At 37.5% G+C, this 17,455-nt stretch overlaps 1 protein-coding gene across 1 annotated transcript; it reads right to left on the reverse strand.

Annotated features, from left to right (window-relative positions):
* Positions 1-3,552: 3,552 nt before the first annotated feature.
* On the reverse strand, positions 3,553-5,046 carry LOC113293111. Its single transcript, XM_026541871.1, has 2 exons — positions 4,621-5,046; positions 3,553-4,486 (listed from the first exon to the last, which is right to left on the reverse strand). The coding sequence occupies exons 1-2, from the start codon at positions 5,036-5,038 to the stop codon at positions 4,407-4,409; spliced, it is 498 nt and encodes a 165-aa protein (XP_026397656.1). The 5' UTR covers positions 5,039-5,046; the 3' UTR covers positions 3,553-4,406.
* Between the last annotated feature and the right edge of the window lie 12,409 nt (positions 5,047-17,455).

A 17,455-nucleotide genomic window follows, 5' to 3' on the forward strand; every position in this document is an offset into this window, starting at 1 on the left:
GTCCTATTGTTTGACTTCCTTAACCATGTTGGTTTTGATTGAATGCTAGGCGTCACTTTAGCCGCTCCCAATATCTGTAGAGATATTTCCAAATAGCAAAGACGCCCCCAGGTGAAGCAAGAACTAGATCATTATATCTTATCCTCACTTGCTAGATGGATCTGAGCTTATGGTATCTTTTCTGTTGTCATCTTATTTCTGGATTTATCGTGATTTTTCCTTTTGGAATCGCCATCAAAATGTTTTCTTGGTGTGGCGTGTCCCTCGGTTCTGGACCCTTTCGTCGTACATGACAACTTTTCTTTTTTTTGCTTATCTTCAACTGATAAAGTTGTTGCTGAACCCTAAGAAACAAATCAAACGAACTTTCATGTTGTTCTCAACGAACCTTGACCTCGATCATGTTGTTGTCCCAAGTGCATACAAAAGTTTCTCGAATATAGAAATTTTCGCTACCATGATGTAGGGAATCGAAAGACGATTGAAACGAGCCAAAAATCACTCTATTCAGGCTTAAAAGGAAGAAGTTATTGGCGAAACAAGATTTGAACGAAGCACGCATGAAGAATAGACTAACGGTACTGAGTCATGCGTAATTTGCACAAATGATGGCTTGCACAGTTGGTCAAGATTGCAGAATTCGAGTTGTTGGTCACGCGATCGAATCCCAGCTCTTACTCGTGCAGATTTTTTCATTTTCATCTTTTTCTTGAACTACCAGGGTGAACAGTTGGTTAAGGTCGCTGACATGGCAGCTTCACTGGCTGATTACCTGGCAGGTGACATGACACTATCGTGGCAATTGATGTGGCAGACGAACGATGCTGACCTGGCAGTTGATGCCACGAGGGTGTTTGCTGACGTGGCAGATTCTGACATGGTCATCGCTGACTGGACATAGGGGGTGCTGATTTGGCAGACTCCCAATTTGTCTGCCTCAGAAACTGGCAGTTTTCTGATGTGGCAAACAGTGCTGACATGGCTATGATGACTGGAAAATTATCGCTGACGTGGCGGACCACTATCTGACATGGTATCCGCTGACTGTACCAACGCTGCTGATGTGTAATAACTTTTCGATAAAGTGTTGGCTGATGATTGGATACTTCCTGATGACGTGGTGTTGGTTGACCCGGTCAGGAACAGATCGTTCTAGTTACACGTGTCGCTCATTAAGTAGCTGAACCTGGTTGAATCGGTTTGGTGAACCTGAAGCTGGATCTGTGACTGGACAGATCATATGGTTCGGATTTCGTCCTGGTTGAATCGGTTTGGTGAACCTGAAGTTGGATCTGTGACTGGACAGATCCTATGGTTTAGATTTCGTCGATCTGACGATTCTGATTGGCTGAAGGTGTCGATCTAACAATTCTGATTGGCTAGATCTGAAGGTGTACGTGAGGCTGGATGAAACAACAGTTTCTTCAACTATTGTTGCAATCTTTTTCGCCACGCTTTTTTCAATTGTTTCGTAACGGTTTCTTCAACCTTTGTAACGGTTTCTTTATCTCTTTCGCAACAGTTTTTCTGAAATCCTAACCTTTTTTTTTACAACTTTCGGAGACCTTCTGCACCCTTTTTCCTTTACACGTTTTTGTGACTTTACTGCAACTGTTTCTTCACAACGTGTTTGAAACTTTTGGGGACATTTTCTCCACAACCTTTGTGAAACTTTATGCAACTCTTTTCTCACAACCTTTACGAGATTTTTCTGCAACTTTTTCTTCACAACGTTTCTGAAACCCTAATTTTCAAAAACGCTTTGAAAACAATTTCTCTCAATGAGGGAACACGATCCTTTACTCGTAGTCCCCTTAGTCGGCGCCAAAAGATGTTGGTGCAAAAATTAATCACCCCAACAATCTTCGAGATGTGTGTAAGATGATCCAATCGCCGTCGTTGATTAGATTTTCCAAAGAATTGTTGATGGAAAGTGGAGGGGGTACCTGCAAAGACACTCCGATGCTAAAATCAACAAGAGTTCTATGTAAGTAAGTTGTGGAGAAAAGGAATAGAAATTGTGTACCTTTTGAGTTGAGATTTAGCTTTTATATATAAGCAGAAAGTAGATGTAGATTTAGGGTTTAGTAGTTATGTAAATAACTTCCCCCATATGTATAAATCTCAAATAACAACCAGATTCATGATAATATTTGTTATTCTATCTAATACTTATCATAATCCTTATTTATCTTAAATAATTATTATCTTGAATAATAATTATAACCACTTAAGATAATTATCCTCTTTCTGTTAGGATTTTTCAATAATGTTAAATAATATTAATAATTATCTATAATAATTATCCCATGGAAATCTTAACCTCTTTTTATTAGGATCTTATTACCCATGGACGTTTGGGTTTCAATAATAAGCCAAGTGGGTTTCTATAATAAACCGAATTGGGCTTTCATATTAAGCCAAGTGGGTTTCTATAATAAACCGAATTGGGCTTCCATATTAAGCCAAGTGGGTTTCCATAATAAACCCACCGGTTTCCATAATAAACCAAATCCAGGCTTCCATAATAAGCCTTGTGGGTTTCCATAACAAACCCACCGGTTTCCATAATAAACCAAATCCAGGCTTCCATAATAAGCCTTGTGGGTTTCCATAACAAACCCACCGGTTTCCATAATAAACCGACCGGTTTCCATAATATACCGGATTTAGGCTTCCATTATAAGCCTCGTGTGATACGCATGTACGCTATTTGAATAGGGTAGAAACAATTACCACGGTCTTTATGTAGAAAGTGAGCCTCACTTCCCCTTCCAGCTTTGCGTCCAAAGTTTAGAGAAACCCTGTAATTGACGACCTTGTAAAGGAGCTATTAGTAGCACATGTTCCTAATAAATACTAAGCAATCCAAATTATTATTATTATTATTTATTTATTTTATTTTTTTTTATATATTTTTTTTTATTTATTAAATAAGAAAACAAATCCTAGAAAATAATTTTGAAAAAAAAAAATACTCAATATATACAAAGGTTTAGGAATCCTGACCTGCCACGTGTCTGATAGATGCCACCAAAAATATTACCGTCCCCATCCAAATTTTCAAATCTGTCAATATTCACAGCTATCTCCCAGCTATAATTGAATTCGTCAATTGGCTTCAAACTGTAAAAACGATTCACGATCTTGCTGCTTTCCAGAGATGACACTCGATGCTTCAAATCTCAATTTCCTTCACACAACTCTCCTCAATCTCTTTTAAGTGCTACTCAATTTTCCCAAGTGGCTGTTTAATAACCTTTTTTTATGAAGATAATTTTCATTGTTTTTTTTTCTTTTTTCATTTTTTTTTTGAACCTACCCGTTTGGACGTCCGTTGCTCATAGAACTTTAGGAGATGGCGTACAAGACTAATGATGACATACAAGTGGACTAACATATCTCTCTCTAAATTATTTATTTGGAAAGGACTTCAACACACCAGATATTGACATGGGCCCAGAATAATCATGTTGGTGCCCCTAGTTTTTTTTTTTTGGACCGGCTGACTAAAGGGGCCAAACATGATGACGACTCTGCCCCTAGACTATGACACTATGAGAGAGATATTGGACTTCTAAAAAAAAATCTCCTTAAGTTTTATGAGCGTTCGCCGCCCTTAGATAGAATTGAGCACTTACTTAGGTATGGTATTTCTTGGGTTGAGTAACACTAGTCGGGACTGGATCATGTTGGCTGCCCCCATAAAATGGTTGAACAATTCTTCTATTTTGTACGGTTCTTGGATCTTCTCGAAATTCCGCTTGCTTCATCTTCTTGGACCTTGTGCTTGTAAAATCATTCATTACCTTCTGATGGGAAAATCATTCATTACTTTCTGATTAATTGCATTCTTGAACCTTATGTTGAGGAAATCATTTGCTGCATTCTGATTAATAACTTTCTTGAACCTTGTACTGGAAAAGTCATTCACCATCTTCTGATTAGTATCTTTCTTGTACTTTCAGTTGGAAAATAATTCACTGCCTTCTGATTAATTGCTTTCTTGAACTTTATGCTGGGAAAATCATTATCTGCCTTCTGATTAGCTGCTCCATCATTTTTCAAATTTGATAACACGACATTGTAAGAAACTGTTTCATTAGGTAGAGGATTCGTCGTCTTGCCTTTATTTGGTGGGAAAATCTCATCTTCATGTGTGATGAATCTCTGTTCCTTCTTGTCATTGGTCTTCCACATCCATTCTGGTCTTAATTTCAGTGATTTCTCTTCTACTAAATTCACTGCTTCAGTCTTCTGTTTTGGCACATTCTTGTATTGTATCCACATTTTGGTCGTATTCATCTTCTTTATCTGAGGTTCCCTTAGAGGTTGATCTCCCTTTCTCCGATTGACAAATTTTATCTAGTCGGTTCAGGTTTTTCTTTTTGGTGGTTCCACAGTCCTCACGGCTTGTCAGTGTTCTCAAACACTTTATTTATACCAAATATATTGCTCTCCAAAACATTTTTCCTGCAAACAAAATCTTTTTGGGTTTTAGTTTTTCATTTTTTTTTGGATTTTTTGAAATATTGGAAATAAAAGACGACTTATTTACAAATTAAGGTGGTGTACCCTTAATCCGTCGGATTAACTCAACAGAATGAGTTAGATACTTACCTGACTCATCTTCAATTGTTCTTACCACTTTTTTTTCATCCCCGTTTCTTGAAGACTTCAATCTGAGTGATGGTTTTGTATGAGACATGGTTATATTTTTATCCCTGAGATGAGGTGGCTTGTAAATGGTTTTTCTTCTTTCTACATTTTGAACTTCATCACCACCCTCACTTTTGAACGGATCCACCCATTTAGACGAAGATTTATTCGTTGGATATACCGTTCCAGGCAAGATATCTGAGAGGTAGACTGGACCCCCTGGTGGTTGAACGGGATAAGACAAGATCTCTGAAATATGAACAGGCCTAATGGTTGCCACCCTCTTTGGTAGAAGGTCAGATATTTGCACAGGTTCTACTGGGAATTGGTTGGAATTTGGCATGTTCCTCGGTTGCTCAACTCCATAATAATCTGCCATTAATTCAGACAAAATAACAGGACGATTAGTTGTTGAATTAAATTAGTTCACAGTTTGTACCTGATCTATGAAGAGTTCACTGATGGGGATGGGTCGATTCATCGCAGTTTCTTTCTTGTAGATTGAGTCGGCTAAATTGGTTTTATTTTCCGCCAAGACAAAATTGACTACGGGTTCCCTTTGATGATATTGCAATGAGTACTTTGCTTCTGCAAAATTCCTCTGAGGACGTCTGTATCTTCCCTGATTCCATATCTATCTCTGCCCCTGGTGTGGTCCTTGATTTTCATCTGTAAATGTGGCCCTTCCGCAATTAGAGTCCTCCAGGTTGGTCAACCTTGTCATTTTGCCCGTGTCCAATGTATTTTCAATCTGTGAACCAGCCTTCCATAAAGAGTGTAACGTTGGATGGTAAGATGATATAAGTCGGTTCCAATATTCATGGTTCAAGCAATTCATTATAATATCTACCATCTCTTCTTCGGTTAATTTCTCATCGAGATCTAACGACTTAGTCCTCCAACGTGGAAAGAATTTTGTAAAGGCCTCATTGGCTTCTTGTCTGACTGCCTCTAAGTGTTTGCGAGTAAACTGAATTTCAGGGACCAACATAAATCGTCTCACAAACATATCGACCATATCCTTCCAAGTCGAAACTAGACTTGGGTCTGTCTTCATCAGCCACTTTAAGGCCACCCCGGTCAAACTTCTTTGGAACAACTGTACTAATAACCCATCACTAATACCCAATGGTTTCAAGTACCCAACATACATACGAATGTGGATTTTGGGACATCTGGTCCCATCATATCTATCCATATCCGGAAATTTGAATCCAAGAGGTAAACGAATATCGGGATAAGGATATAACCCATGTGTATCTATCGTACTCTCATCCATTTTCCGCAAGGTCCTTTCGATATTTTTGAGCCTCTGGGCTAATTGTCTTTCTCGTGTGGTGGTCTCATCCATTTCATCAAAATTTTCATTTTTAACCTCTTAAAAAATGTCCTCTTCAAAATTATTCTTTTTAACCTCTTCATATTTATGATTATTTTTTCCATTTCCCATATAAGCCCCGACATGTTTTCCTGTGGACCCAGTACTGGCCTCGAGAGTCAACTTCTTTGTCTCGTCTTTCATCTTGGCTTCATATTCGGAGAACTTGGTATCCAACATCTGTTGGAATTGTTCGCGCAACCAGGTCAATGCCCGGTGTCGATATTCAATCCAAATTCTTTGGTCATGTTCTTGTCTTCAAGGAAACAAAAGAATATATGGTAACACAAGAGTGCTTATGCCTCGGATTTTGTGCAACAATGAATGCAATTTACAATCAATGCATGTGCATGCAGTTTTTACTAACTTTTGGGTAGGCTTGGGCTACCTTAGCAGAATATACCTCGGACGTAGTCGAAACTAGTCTTCTTTGGTACTGGGCTAAGGCTTGTGGTGTTCGAATGATAACGCCCAAAAGGTTCAGCTTTACTAACCATGGATTTTCCTAAGATTCAGACTCGGACGATGCAAAATGAAAATGCAAGGTGAATGGGTGCATGCAGTGTGTGTGTGTGCAACACTGAGTAGTGTCAAATCAAAACCCTAAAATCCCAAATATGTTTCAAGTTAGATTCTCTATGTCCTCAGTGAAGTCGTCACTGTAGATACCGTCGAAATCCGTTAGGATCTCTAAATATCTGAAATGGGAATCAGGTGGAAAATTATTAATAAGGGGAAGCCGCCACCCAACTTAGGGAGTTGGGACCCAAAAGAAACACTGGTCCAAAAGTACAGAGATAAGATCCGGAAATCAAGTTACGGGCTAGGAAGGTGTGAGGCACCCAGCCCGACCAACCCGAAGATTGGCCTCTACTTTATAATTGGGATTTTAGGGATTTTGAATGCTAAACATAACATAAAATAATAAAGTAACGAAAATATAATACAAAAATATTAAATGCGTCCGCTCACACTTTATCCAGCCAATCAAGTTCCTGCTCTCAACACAAGACCCAATTATTATTATTGCAAAATGATCACGAATTATTATTAATATTATTATCGGAAAAAGAGTCAAAGAAAATCAATTATTATTATAGGAATCAGGTCGAATTAAAAGAAAATAAATAAACCAATCACTATTATTATTATCAAAAAATACCAAATCCATATTATTATGCTACTATTTCCAACTAATGCACCATTATTATCATCGTCCGGATATTGCAAGTAAACAGACAATTAAAGGAAACTAAACTCACGATCAGATGATGGAAATTAATCAAAGGTCACAACTGCTATAGCTAGCACCCACTAACGTCTATGTGACGTGCTATAAACAACCTAAGAGAAATATTACAACTGTGTTTTCATGAATCAGAATTGAAACAAAGCAAATAAGGACAAAACAGCGAGAGCTTTAATGTTGCTACAAGAATTTTGAATCGTGTTCATTAACCATTATGTCGCATTTCTCATCATTCATCAAGCAATAATACAAGGGCTTATGAAAATTATGACGCAAACCTGTTATTGCCGATAGCAGTGCAATGAATGTTTCTTCGAATTAATTGACGAAAACCAACAAACTATAGCTTCCGCAAAATCGTATCCCGACAGTTTTAGCACTTCCAATTATTTAACCGAACCTCTCCTAATTTCTTTTCCAAAATTTTCCTCCGTTTCTATCCCCTTAAACTCATGAAACAGCTCCCAATTTATAGTCTTCTCCAATCATCTAGGACCCTAGGATTCAATGCCTAAGATCAAACGGTTGAATTCTAAAACCTAAATATTATTACTCATTCAAAAATATTATTCCCATTTTTATAAATATTATTCCGATATCATTTCCAAAATCAAAATGTTTTCCATTTAAACCTAAAATTTTAGTTGGATACAAAGTCTTGGGAACAAAGAAACGTGTGTCCACAGTTTTACACATTTCATATGGGTGGATGACCGACCAACTTAATTTTGGTGCATAGGAAATGGACAGGACTTAGTTTACTAGTGGGCTAGGACATTATTATGCTCACATTTTTGGACTCAATGTATCTTGGCTAATTAGCAACTAGCTTACTAGTCGGACTTAGTGGATTCATTTTAGTCCAACGTACATGATGGATATACAGTGGTACATGGATTTATAAAGGGACTTGCCTAGTCCACTAATTAGCTATATGGTACTAGCAAAAAGGAAAAAGTGCCGGCCACCTGAAATGTCGACCAAGTGGACCTAATTTAGGCTCGACCCTATTTTGCTTACTTCCCTCTCTCGGATACGACTTCGCGGCGACATTCGATTTTCATGTGCAAAATTGGGGTGTCTACATACATAATAATAAGTTATTTTATTGTGCACTGATTTTGACTCATACTGTTCGTTTGCAGCGATTATATAGCGTGGCATTCTTGTGTTTTTTTTAATTGTCATGTAATTTAACCGAATTTATTTTATCATTAAGACAATCGACCACATCTTGTTTGCTTTATAATGTTAACCGATTAATGGCGACACATAATTAACAGAATATATTACTACCCATCATCACCCGCCACCACCACAAAATCACCGGATACCACTTCTTTCCCCCACCGCCGCCGCTGCTACTGCGGGAGTTGGCGTGCTTTTAATTTTAGATTTCAAATGTCATGTATAAAGTTTAGACTGAACAAACTTAAGTCATCAATTAATTTATTCCATTTATTTATTTTCTCATGTTCTCTTTTATATTGTAATCAATTTTTATTTTAACACTAAAAACCATGATTTATTCAAGGGATACCATTTGGGTGATCCAGCAGTCATGATCATATTATCTTATATGATCTGGTACCATCATCGAATTTTTTGTTTTTATCCTTACCAATCGTGTTAAAAACAACCAACTATATCTTTCACAATACAGTATTGCATGTTTTCTAAAAACACAAAACTATTGTCGTCTACTACTATTCACCAACAACTACCACCATAAAAATCAGCCACCGCCACTATTTCTTCCACCACCATTTAGTAATACTATGATTTTTAGAAAAATTAATTATTAATAAAAATATGTAATTATGAGATTAATTTAGGGGACATTTATAATAAAACATTATTAATCATTCATTATAAATAATTAATGAGACACTAATTAATAAAATATTTATAATTGTTAAGTTGAACAGACCGCAGACATAGATTTATCTTCCTCCTAGGCAAATCTCAGCCACTCTTTATCTAGACTAAGTTAGCCGAGCTTTGTTTCATATTCCAGAACTAGCGCTCAACCCCTATCGTAACGGCACGAGAATACAACATGTCGAGATGTATCATGACCTTTATGTATGGTAATTGTGGACTAACACCTAGAGTTAAATTCTAGACTTTCTCCAAATTTGAGATGCAGAGACCGATGCACCGAATTGTTGTAAATATTGTTGAGCTTAGACCTTCACTGTTCTCCCCTACAAAACGAAATGTTCAATCATGAGAATGCAAGGATCTGGTCAGTAATTAGGGGTATGATATAGTCCATTGGGAGATGACAAAAAAAAATCATAAAAAATAGGTGTGACTCATTCCAAGACGTCTCAAAACATTAGAAGTTAGAGGCATAAAATTACGCTCTATGAGGATATAAATTGATTTACCTCTCTCGCATCCTGCACTGCTGAACGAAGAGCCCGCATACCACTTTATCCCTTATAAGTTCCCTCTCTTTTAGTTCCATGTTATTAGCCACTGACTTCCATTTTTCCCACTGCCTCCTTAACTGGCTTTTCACCATTTTATTCTGGACTTTATCCTTACACCCTCAACCACGTGAAGAAATAGATTTGTTGCGAAATAAAAAGAAGAGGCCTTCAAAAACCAATTATTTGAAAACCCCAAAATAATAGACAAAATCGTAAACTTATTCAGAAATTTGATATAATGAAAGACCCTATCGATATGAGAAGCAAAGAAAACAATATGAATGTGTAATTCATAGTAAAGGTATATATAAGATTCCTGAATTAAACACACAATTAGTAATTGACCCAAGCATGCTCGGGGCAATGTAATATGCCAGTGTACTATAATGGTTCACTTTTGAAAAAAAAAAATAGGAAGGAAGGAACTAAAAAGATTACTGTGTATCAGATCCTGTAGTTGATATAGCAACAATGCATTCTTCCATACTACTACCATCAATGGCTAGGAGGTAGAAGTCAAAAGAGATAGTATTGGAATCATTCGGAGGTGAATCAAAAAACAACGTTAAGAATTCAGGTGGATCAAATCATGTTTCATATCTCTTGGTCAGATTTTTTTCTAGGTCTTGGACGAAAAACGAGTTCCGTCTCTTCGCACCCAATAAAGAACAACAGTCTTAAGTCTTAACACTTTTCAAACGACCAAACGCAACACGTGCATGGTCTTGGGAGCGGACGCTCTAATATAAACTATGAGCCGCTCAATTCATCAGGTAAACGAAATTTGTATTCCTGGATGAAATCTTAGCCACTCTTTGTATAGGCTAACTAAGCCACGACCTGTTTTGTATTATAAATTATATGAGCATGAACCGTTAGAACGGTACTAGTTGTTGATGTGGCCATGTTTCAATCTTCTCAATGTATTTAACAGCTACAATACCGTTGAAACCTTCTGTCGATATCATCTTGTTTTCTGATATACTTCCTTCGTCCCTAATAAGATGACCTACTTGGTTTTAAACTTTGTTCCAGAAATAGATGACCTATTTCACTAATCAAGGAATATTTCTAAAACTATCCTTTTAATTGATTATTTTTTTTATAAGAAATATATATAATTTGATAGTCATGTTTATATTCGTTGCGTAGGTGTTTTAAAATGCTTTTCAACGGTATAAAGTTTATAAAAAACCGTGGTATAGTTTAAGAGATAAATCGTTTCTAAATTTTACTAATTATTGCCCATAAGGGTATAATTGTAAAAACAAGTTAAATATACTCCACTTTCCTCCTTACCTTAAAATTTGTGCAAACTACAATTAAGTCATCTTATTAGAGACGGAGGGAGTATAAAGTTTCATTCCCTCTGAAACCAAAGAGGAAAGCACACATGCATAATTAACTGATCCACATTTTACTAACACTCAAGTCATGTCCACATTTTACTGAAGACATTTGTAATCAAATTGATTAAAAGGAAAGATAACTACTCCTTACAACTTTCTTATTGTTCTACCCAGTTGTGAAATGACCTAAGTGAATAACCAGAAACTACAGGCACAAGATGATCAGCACAATACGCACTCCATGCTCAGAAATTGAGCATAAGGTAAAAGGAAAAGTCCTCAGAAATTGACCAGCTAAAACTCAAGTAGTTTCACTCTCGGCCACAGATAACTTGAGTTTTAGCTGGTCAATTTCTGAGGACTTATCCATGCTGTAAAAGGTAAAAGATAAAAGTCATTCACTTCATTTCGAAAAGGTTTTAACCTTGTTAATACCACAACCATAAATTAATGACCATAAAATATCCTCCGAAATTGATGCAGGGGCATATTATGATCCTTTAGAGTGTTTTTCTATTTAAGGCGTTTGCTAGTTTATCTCTGAAGAAAAGGTGTTTCTGTCCGTTAGTCTTAGGTTTTTCTCTCTTTAGGTTATTTCCTAGTATAAATAGGTTATTAACCGTCTCTTAATAGGTAGAGTTTATTATTGATTTTAAGAAAATAATCGTTAGATTATCAATGAGTAATTTGGCTTCTAGCCCTAGACTCAATTTATCTTGGTGATTTTATATTGTTCTATTCTTCAACTTTCGGTCTATTGTTAGTTTGTGCCCTATGTTGCTAGCCTAACTCCATCAATTGGCGCTAGAACGAAAACCGCAAACCCTAGGTAGGTTAAATGGCAGGAAGAGTTAGAGGTGGTGGTGGAAGAAGTACTACAACTTATCAAGCAGAACTTAAAAAGATTAGAGTTATAGTTGAAAAAACGTTGCCGCTGTTGGAAAGCCTAGAGCAGAAAACCAAGTTGGAGAACTTGTTGCAATGGTTGGAAAGGCTAGAGCAACAGAGACGTGTGAAAGCCCTTATGGAGATGCCGGAAGGCCGATGCAAACCTTTAGATTCACCTGAAGGAGTTTCTAAAGTATATCAACATAAAGACACAGTAGTCGATGAAAATCTTTTTCATAGACCTGTTACTCGTGAGGCAACACCATTCTCTTTGTGTGAGAGTGAAGACGAACTTGTTGTTGTTCGTGAGGAAACAACATTCTCATCGTGTGAGAGTGTAGAAGATATAGTTGTTGTGGATTGAGACTTACCACCAGTTTACGATACTTTCTCGGAAGATGAAGACGGAGACGAAGTCGTTATTGATTTCTTACCACCAGTCTACGACTATGATAGCCGTCCAGAAGTTGAAGAGGAAGTTTTGTTTACATCAGGTCCTTTTGATCCTCTTATCAGCAAAGAGACAAGATTTGTAAGTATTCATGTAAACCAAGTTCATTCAGTTTACAAGAATCAAGATACATATGTGGTAGATGATCTCAGTTTGAAATCTCAAGCTCTATACACAGTAAAAACTTTATGTACTGTTGACGATCCTAATTTGAGATCAAACTATCACAAGGGAGGGGTTAGCCACAAAGAAGTCTGTGGAGAAAATTATCTCAGTAAAATTCGTGGGCGAATTCTCTCTAAAAAGGGGAGGAGTATTATGATGGAAGGTTTAACAAACATAGTAAGTACTCCACTTCTGTCTTATTATAGTTATATTCATGAAACTCAAGTTAAACGCGCGACAGAAACTACTATGTTGAGTTCAGACTTGTATAAGAAAAAGTTGGGTCATAAGGAAACTTGTGCTGAAAATTATACAAGTAGAATTCGGGGGAGAATTCTCTTGAACACCGGAAGACAAGCTATGGATGAACAGATATCATGGAATTTAGGAAGCATCATGTACATAACATATCCTGATGCTGATATTCACATCGAAGAAATGGGTCTAACATCTGACATTGAAATCCGACCAGCTATGATTGTGATGGAGCTAGTTTTGCCAAGTAAGGAATACGGTTCATCATATAAAAATTGCTCAACAGTAGCAAATTTGGCCAATAGAACTGTTATTCAAACTGTAGAAAGACAAGGACGTTTTACACATAGGATAGATACTGTGAGTATGCAGATTTACATCTCTTTAAGGTCCCATGTATAAAGTCTTATCAATGGTATGGTGTATGTATCTCGTCTAAGGAGTATTTTCAGCCTAGCAGCAAAGAAATATCGAGAAACGAAGTCTATTATTTGGAGAAGCATCCGACATCAAAGACATGTATTCTTTTCTGAATTGTGAGCCTAAGTTTAGTTGTGTTCTTGAGAAACTGATCTCTTGGACAATGTCATCTTATTGGTGCATGTGTTATTGTGCAACTTTAGTTGTCAAGATGCTTGTTCTGGCTTTATATTATGCAAGTGACTGCATACTTTCGATATTTAAACAGAATTCGGTTATCAGGGAATTTCATACTAACGACGAAGCAACCCTACGTCAAGGAAAGGGCATAATGACTAGATGTTCTGTTATCCTGCTGACTGCCATTGCAACCAAAAAACACTTTGCTAGAATGTGCTTTGTCAACACAGATGTTTATGGTTCAAACAATGTCTTCTCAAGGTACGTCAGATATTTAAAAGACCCTGAAGTTACAGCAAGAAGAATTATTTCCGCCAAAGGTTTTGTGCCAATATTTAAAGAGAAGAGGAAGCCTTCCATGTTCTTTGACATGTGCAGTTATGGAAAAGCTTATTACGAAGTTGTTGTATATACTATGGTTATGATATCTTCAACAGAGAAGCACATTGAGATAAGGGAGATGGTGACGAGGTGTTATAAGGTTCCTACCAGGTGGTGTTCGAGCCTTTTCGAAATTTTGGACTAGTATTTTGGCAGCATGCAGAGATCACTTTCAGCAATCAGTAAGGCCGAGGATCGCATAAGAATGAATGACAACAAAGTTGTTCATCCCCAGCACTTATACATTGAGAAGAGGTTACTGGAAAAGGTTCGAAATGAATCACTTTCTGGATATGCTAGTCAACTGATTGAAATGTTACAGTTTTAATATCATGCTTTGCTTAGAGACGACAAACTGGAATATCTTATTACCAAAGGCAGCATTCTGATCGAAGTAGAAGATGGAATGCAGAAAATAATGGCTGAGACTAAAATAGTGAACACCCTCACCACCACTAGTCATGTGGCTTTTGTTTTTGATCGAGAAAAATCAAAACATAACATAATGGTCACTGGTTTGGCATCAACAAGGGAGAACCGAACTGACTGTGAGCAGTATATCTCAGTCCTAGCTAGTGAATCTTCAGAAGTCATTCAAAGAGATTTCTGTTTGGAGGAATTGTTTGTGACCAACAAAGATGTCAAGATAAGATTGGTGCCTGTTTTGGGTGAAATCATTAGTAAGATTAGTGAGATGTATACAGTAACAGCACATGCCAATAGATGGCATAAAGGATTACAAGGGAAACCATGGAGAAACTTGTTGGTTGTGTGCCATGGTTTGACATATAGCGCGGACCAGAAACTAACATGTTTTGAGTATCAAGAAAGGGTGATGGAGTTGGTGCCTGTTACTGAAAACAACAATGGATATTCAGGTTTCATGTTTGATCGTGGAAAAGCTGCAGAGAAATCATTTGATGGGTTGAATAGTATATCTTGTCTACCGTGCTTTAGGATCTCTAAGGATTTGAGTTTTGTTTTTGATCGCGGAAAACCAGCTGGATGTTATACAAGGATACAGAAGAATGAGCTTGAGGCGATGTGCTAGAAGTTATTAAGACATTCTCGTCGGAGTCGAGAAATCTTTCAACCTGGGGTGGTTGATGCAGGGGCATGTTATGATTCTTTAGAGTGTTTTTCTATTTAGGGCGTTTGTGTTGTATACTTACAACAAATTAACAACAAGAGATGATAAAAATGATGGAAGAAATGAATTTAGCAATTCCTAAATCAAAGATTCATACCAATCTGGTTGTAAACAGCGCAACCAATACTTAGTTCATTAATATCTCATAAAAACATATAAGGGTTTTCTTACAGCATTTAACCAATCCCGAACCCTAGAGAGACACAATGGATGAATGACACGTGACGACAATCAAATGGACAAGACTGATTGTATTAAGGCAGTCGACAATTGGATAGGGGCAGCCTAGTTCTAGCCGTTATAGCTTAAGTATGCAACATTGCCTCCCCCTGAGCAGCATCCTTGTCCTCAAAGATGAATCTTGGGTAGTGTGTTATGATATTGGTGATGGCATCCCATGTCGCATTCTCTGGTGATGAATTGGTCCACTGGATTAGTACCTGTCGTGTCGGTTTGTTGCCAATCAGTACAGTCCTAAGCTGCAACACCTTTTCAGGAATCATAATTATATCACCATGAAGATCCACCACTGGCAGAGTAGGAGAAGGAATAATCTGAACACCAATGTGTTTCTTCAGTTGAGAGACATGGAATACTGGGTGTATGCGTGAATGAGAAGGTAACTCCAGCTTGTAAGCTACTTGGCCAATTTTCTGCAATACAAGAAATGGTCCATAGTTTAAAATACTAGATCACCCACATTGAAGGTTCTTTCAACTCTAGTGGTGTCTGCATACAACTTCATCCTTTCTTGAGCTATGTGGAGTGACTCATTAAGTATGTCCAGCATGGCAGCTCTCTCTTTAAGATAAGTTTCAACAGCTGCTACAGAGGTGGTGGCAGAAGATGGGAATGCCATATGAGGTGGTACATAGCCATAGAGAGCTTGAAAAGGGGACATTCTTAAGCCTATGTGGAAACTGGTGTTATACCACCATTCAGCAAGTGCAAGCCAGTGACTTCATTGGCTAGGTTTGTGACCAGTGATGCATCTCAAATAGTTTTCTAAGCAAGCATTGACCCTCTCAGTTTGGCCATCTGTTTGTGGGTGATAAGTTGTGCTTAAGTTCAAGTTAGTGCCTAGAGCCTTGAATAATTCTTGCCAAAAATTTCTTGTAAACACCTTATCTCTATCAGATATAATTGAAGATGGTAACCCATGAAGTTTGAATACCTGATTAAGAAATGCCTTGGCCACAGATAAAGATGTATAAGGGTGTTGTAGAGCAATGAAATGTGCATACTTGGTGAGTCTGTCCACAATGACCAAAATCACACTCTTCTTGTCACTGATAGGGAGTCCCTCAATAAAATCCATAGTAATGTGCTTCCAAGAGTGATTTGGAACAGGAATAGGTTGGAGAAGACCAGCATGAGTGGTTGAATCACTCTTATTTCTTTGACATATATCACAGTGGGACACAAAAAGTAGGACATCCTTCTTCATGCATGGACAATAGAAATGTTGGTTGGTTCTCACATAAGTAGCTTGGATGCCTGAATGGCCACCTACATTGGAGGCATGTAAAGAGGCCAAAACTTTGGTCCTTATGTCATGACCAGAACCAAGATAGATTCTAGTTTTATATCTCAAGAATGCCCTCAAGAATGGTAAAGTGGGGAGTGGAGTCTGGATGGAGTAGTAATTGGGAGGTGAGCTGCTGGGTTTAGAATCAGTTTCATAGCTTAGTAACACTTGATGCATCCATGCTGGGGTAGAGAGTGACAAGGAATTGCACTGCGCAGGAGGAGATGGAATTCTGGAAAGAGCATCATCCACTACATTGTCAGACCCCTTCTTGTACTGGATATCATAATCAAAGCCAAATAGTTTAATGAGCCATTTTTGTTGAAGAGTGGTGGTTGTCTTCTGATTGGGGAAGTACTGAATGCTTTTATGATTAGTCTTGATGATGAATTTCTTATCCTGTAGATAATACCTCTATCTTTGTACTTCCATGAAAATTGCTAAAAACTCCTTCTCATAAGTGGACAATGCCTGAGCTCTTGGGCCCAAGGGTTTGCTGAAATAAGCAATTGGTTTATTGTCTTGAAGTAAAACAGCTCCAGTGCAAGCATCACTGGCATCACTCTCAACCACAAATTGTTTAGTAAAATCTGGTAGAGATAATATTGGGGTTTGAGTCATTGCTTCCTTAAGTTTATTGAATGCAGTAGTAGCTTCTTGATTCCAGATGAATGAATTCTTCTTGAGTAAATAAGTTAATGGTTTACTAATGGCTCCATATACTCTTACAAACTTCCTATAATATCCAGTAAGACCAAGAAATCCTCTGAGTTCCTTAATAGTTGTAGTAGTTGGCCATTGTTGCATACAAGAAATTTTGTTAGGGTCTGCAGACACTCCTTTAGCTGTAATAATATGTCCCAAATACTCCAAAGAATGTTGACCAAAACAACACTTAGACTGCTTGGCAAATAGTTGATGTTGTCTGAGGAGAGAAAAAACCAACCTGAGATGTTCCAAATGC

Source organism: Papaver somniferum, chromosome 7 (assembly GCF_003573695.1).
Source record: "Papaver somniferum cultivar HN1 chromosome 7, ASM357369v1, whole genome shotgun sequence".
Classification (NCBI taxonomy): domain Eukaryota; kingdom Viridiplantae; phylum Streptophyta; class Magnoliopsida; order Ranunculales; family Papaveraceae; genus Papaver; species Papaver somniferum.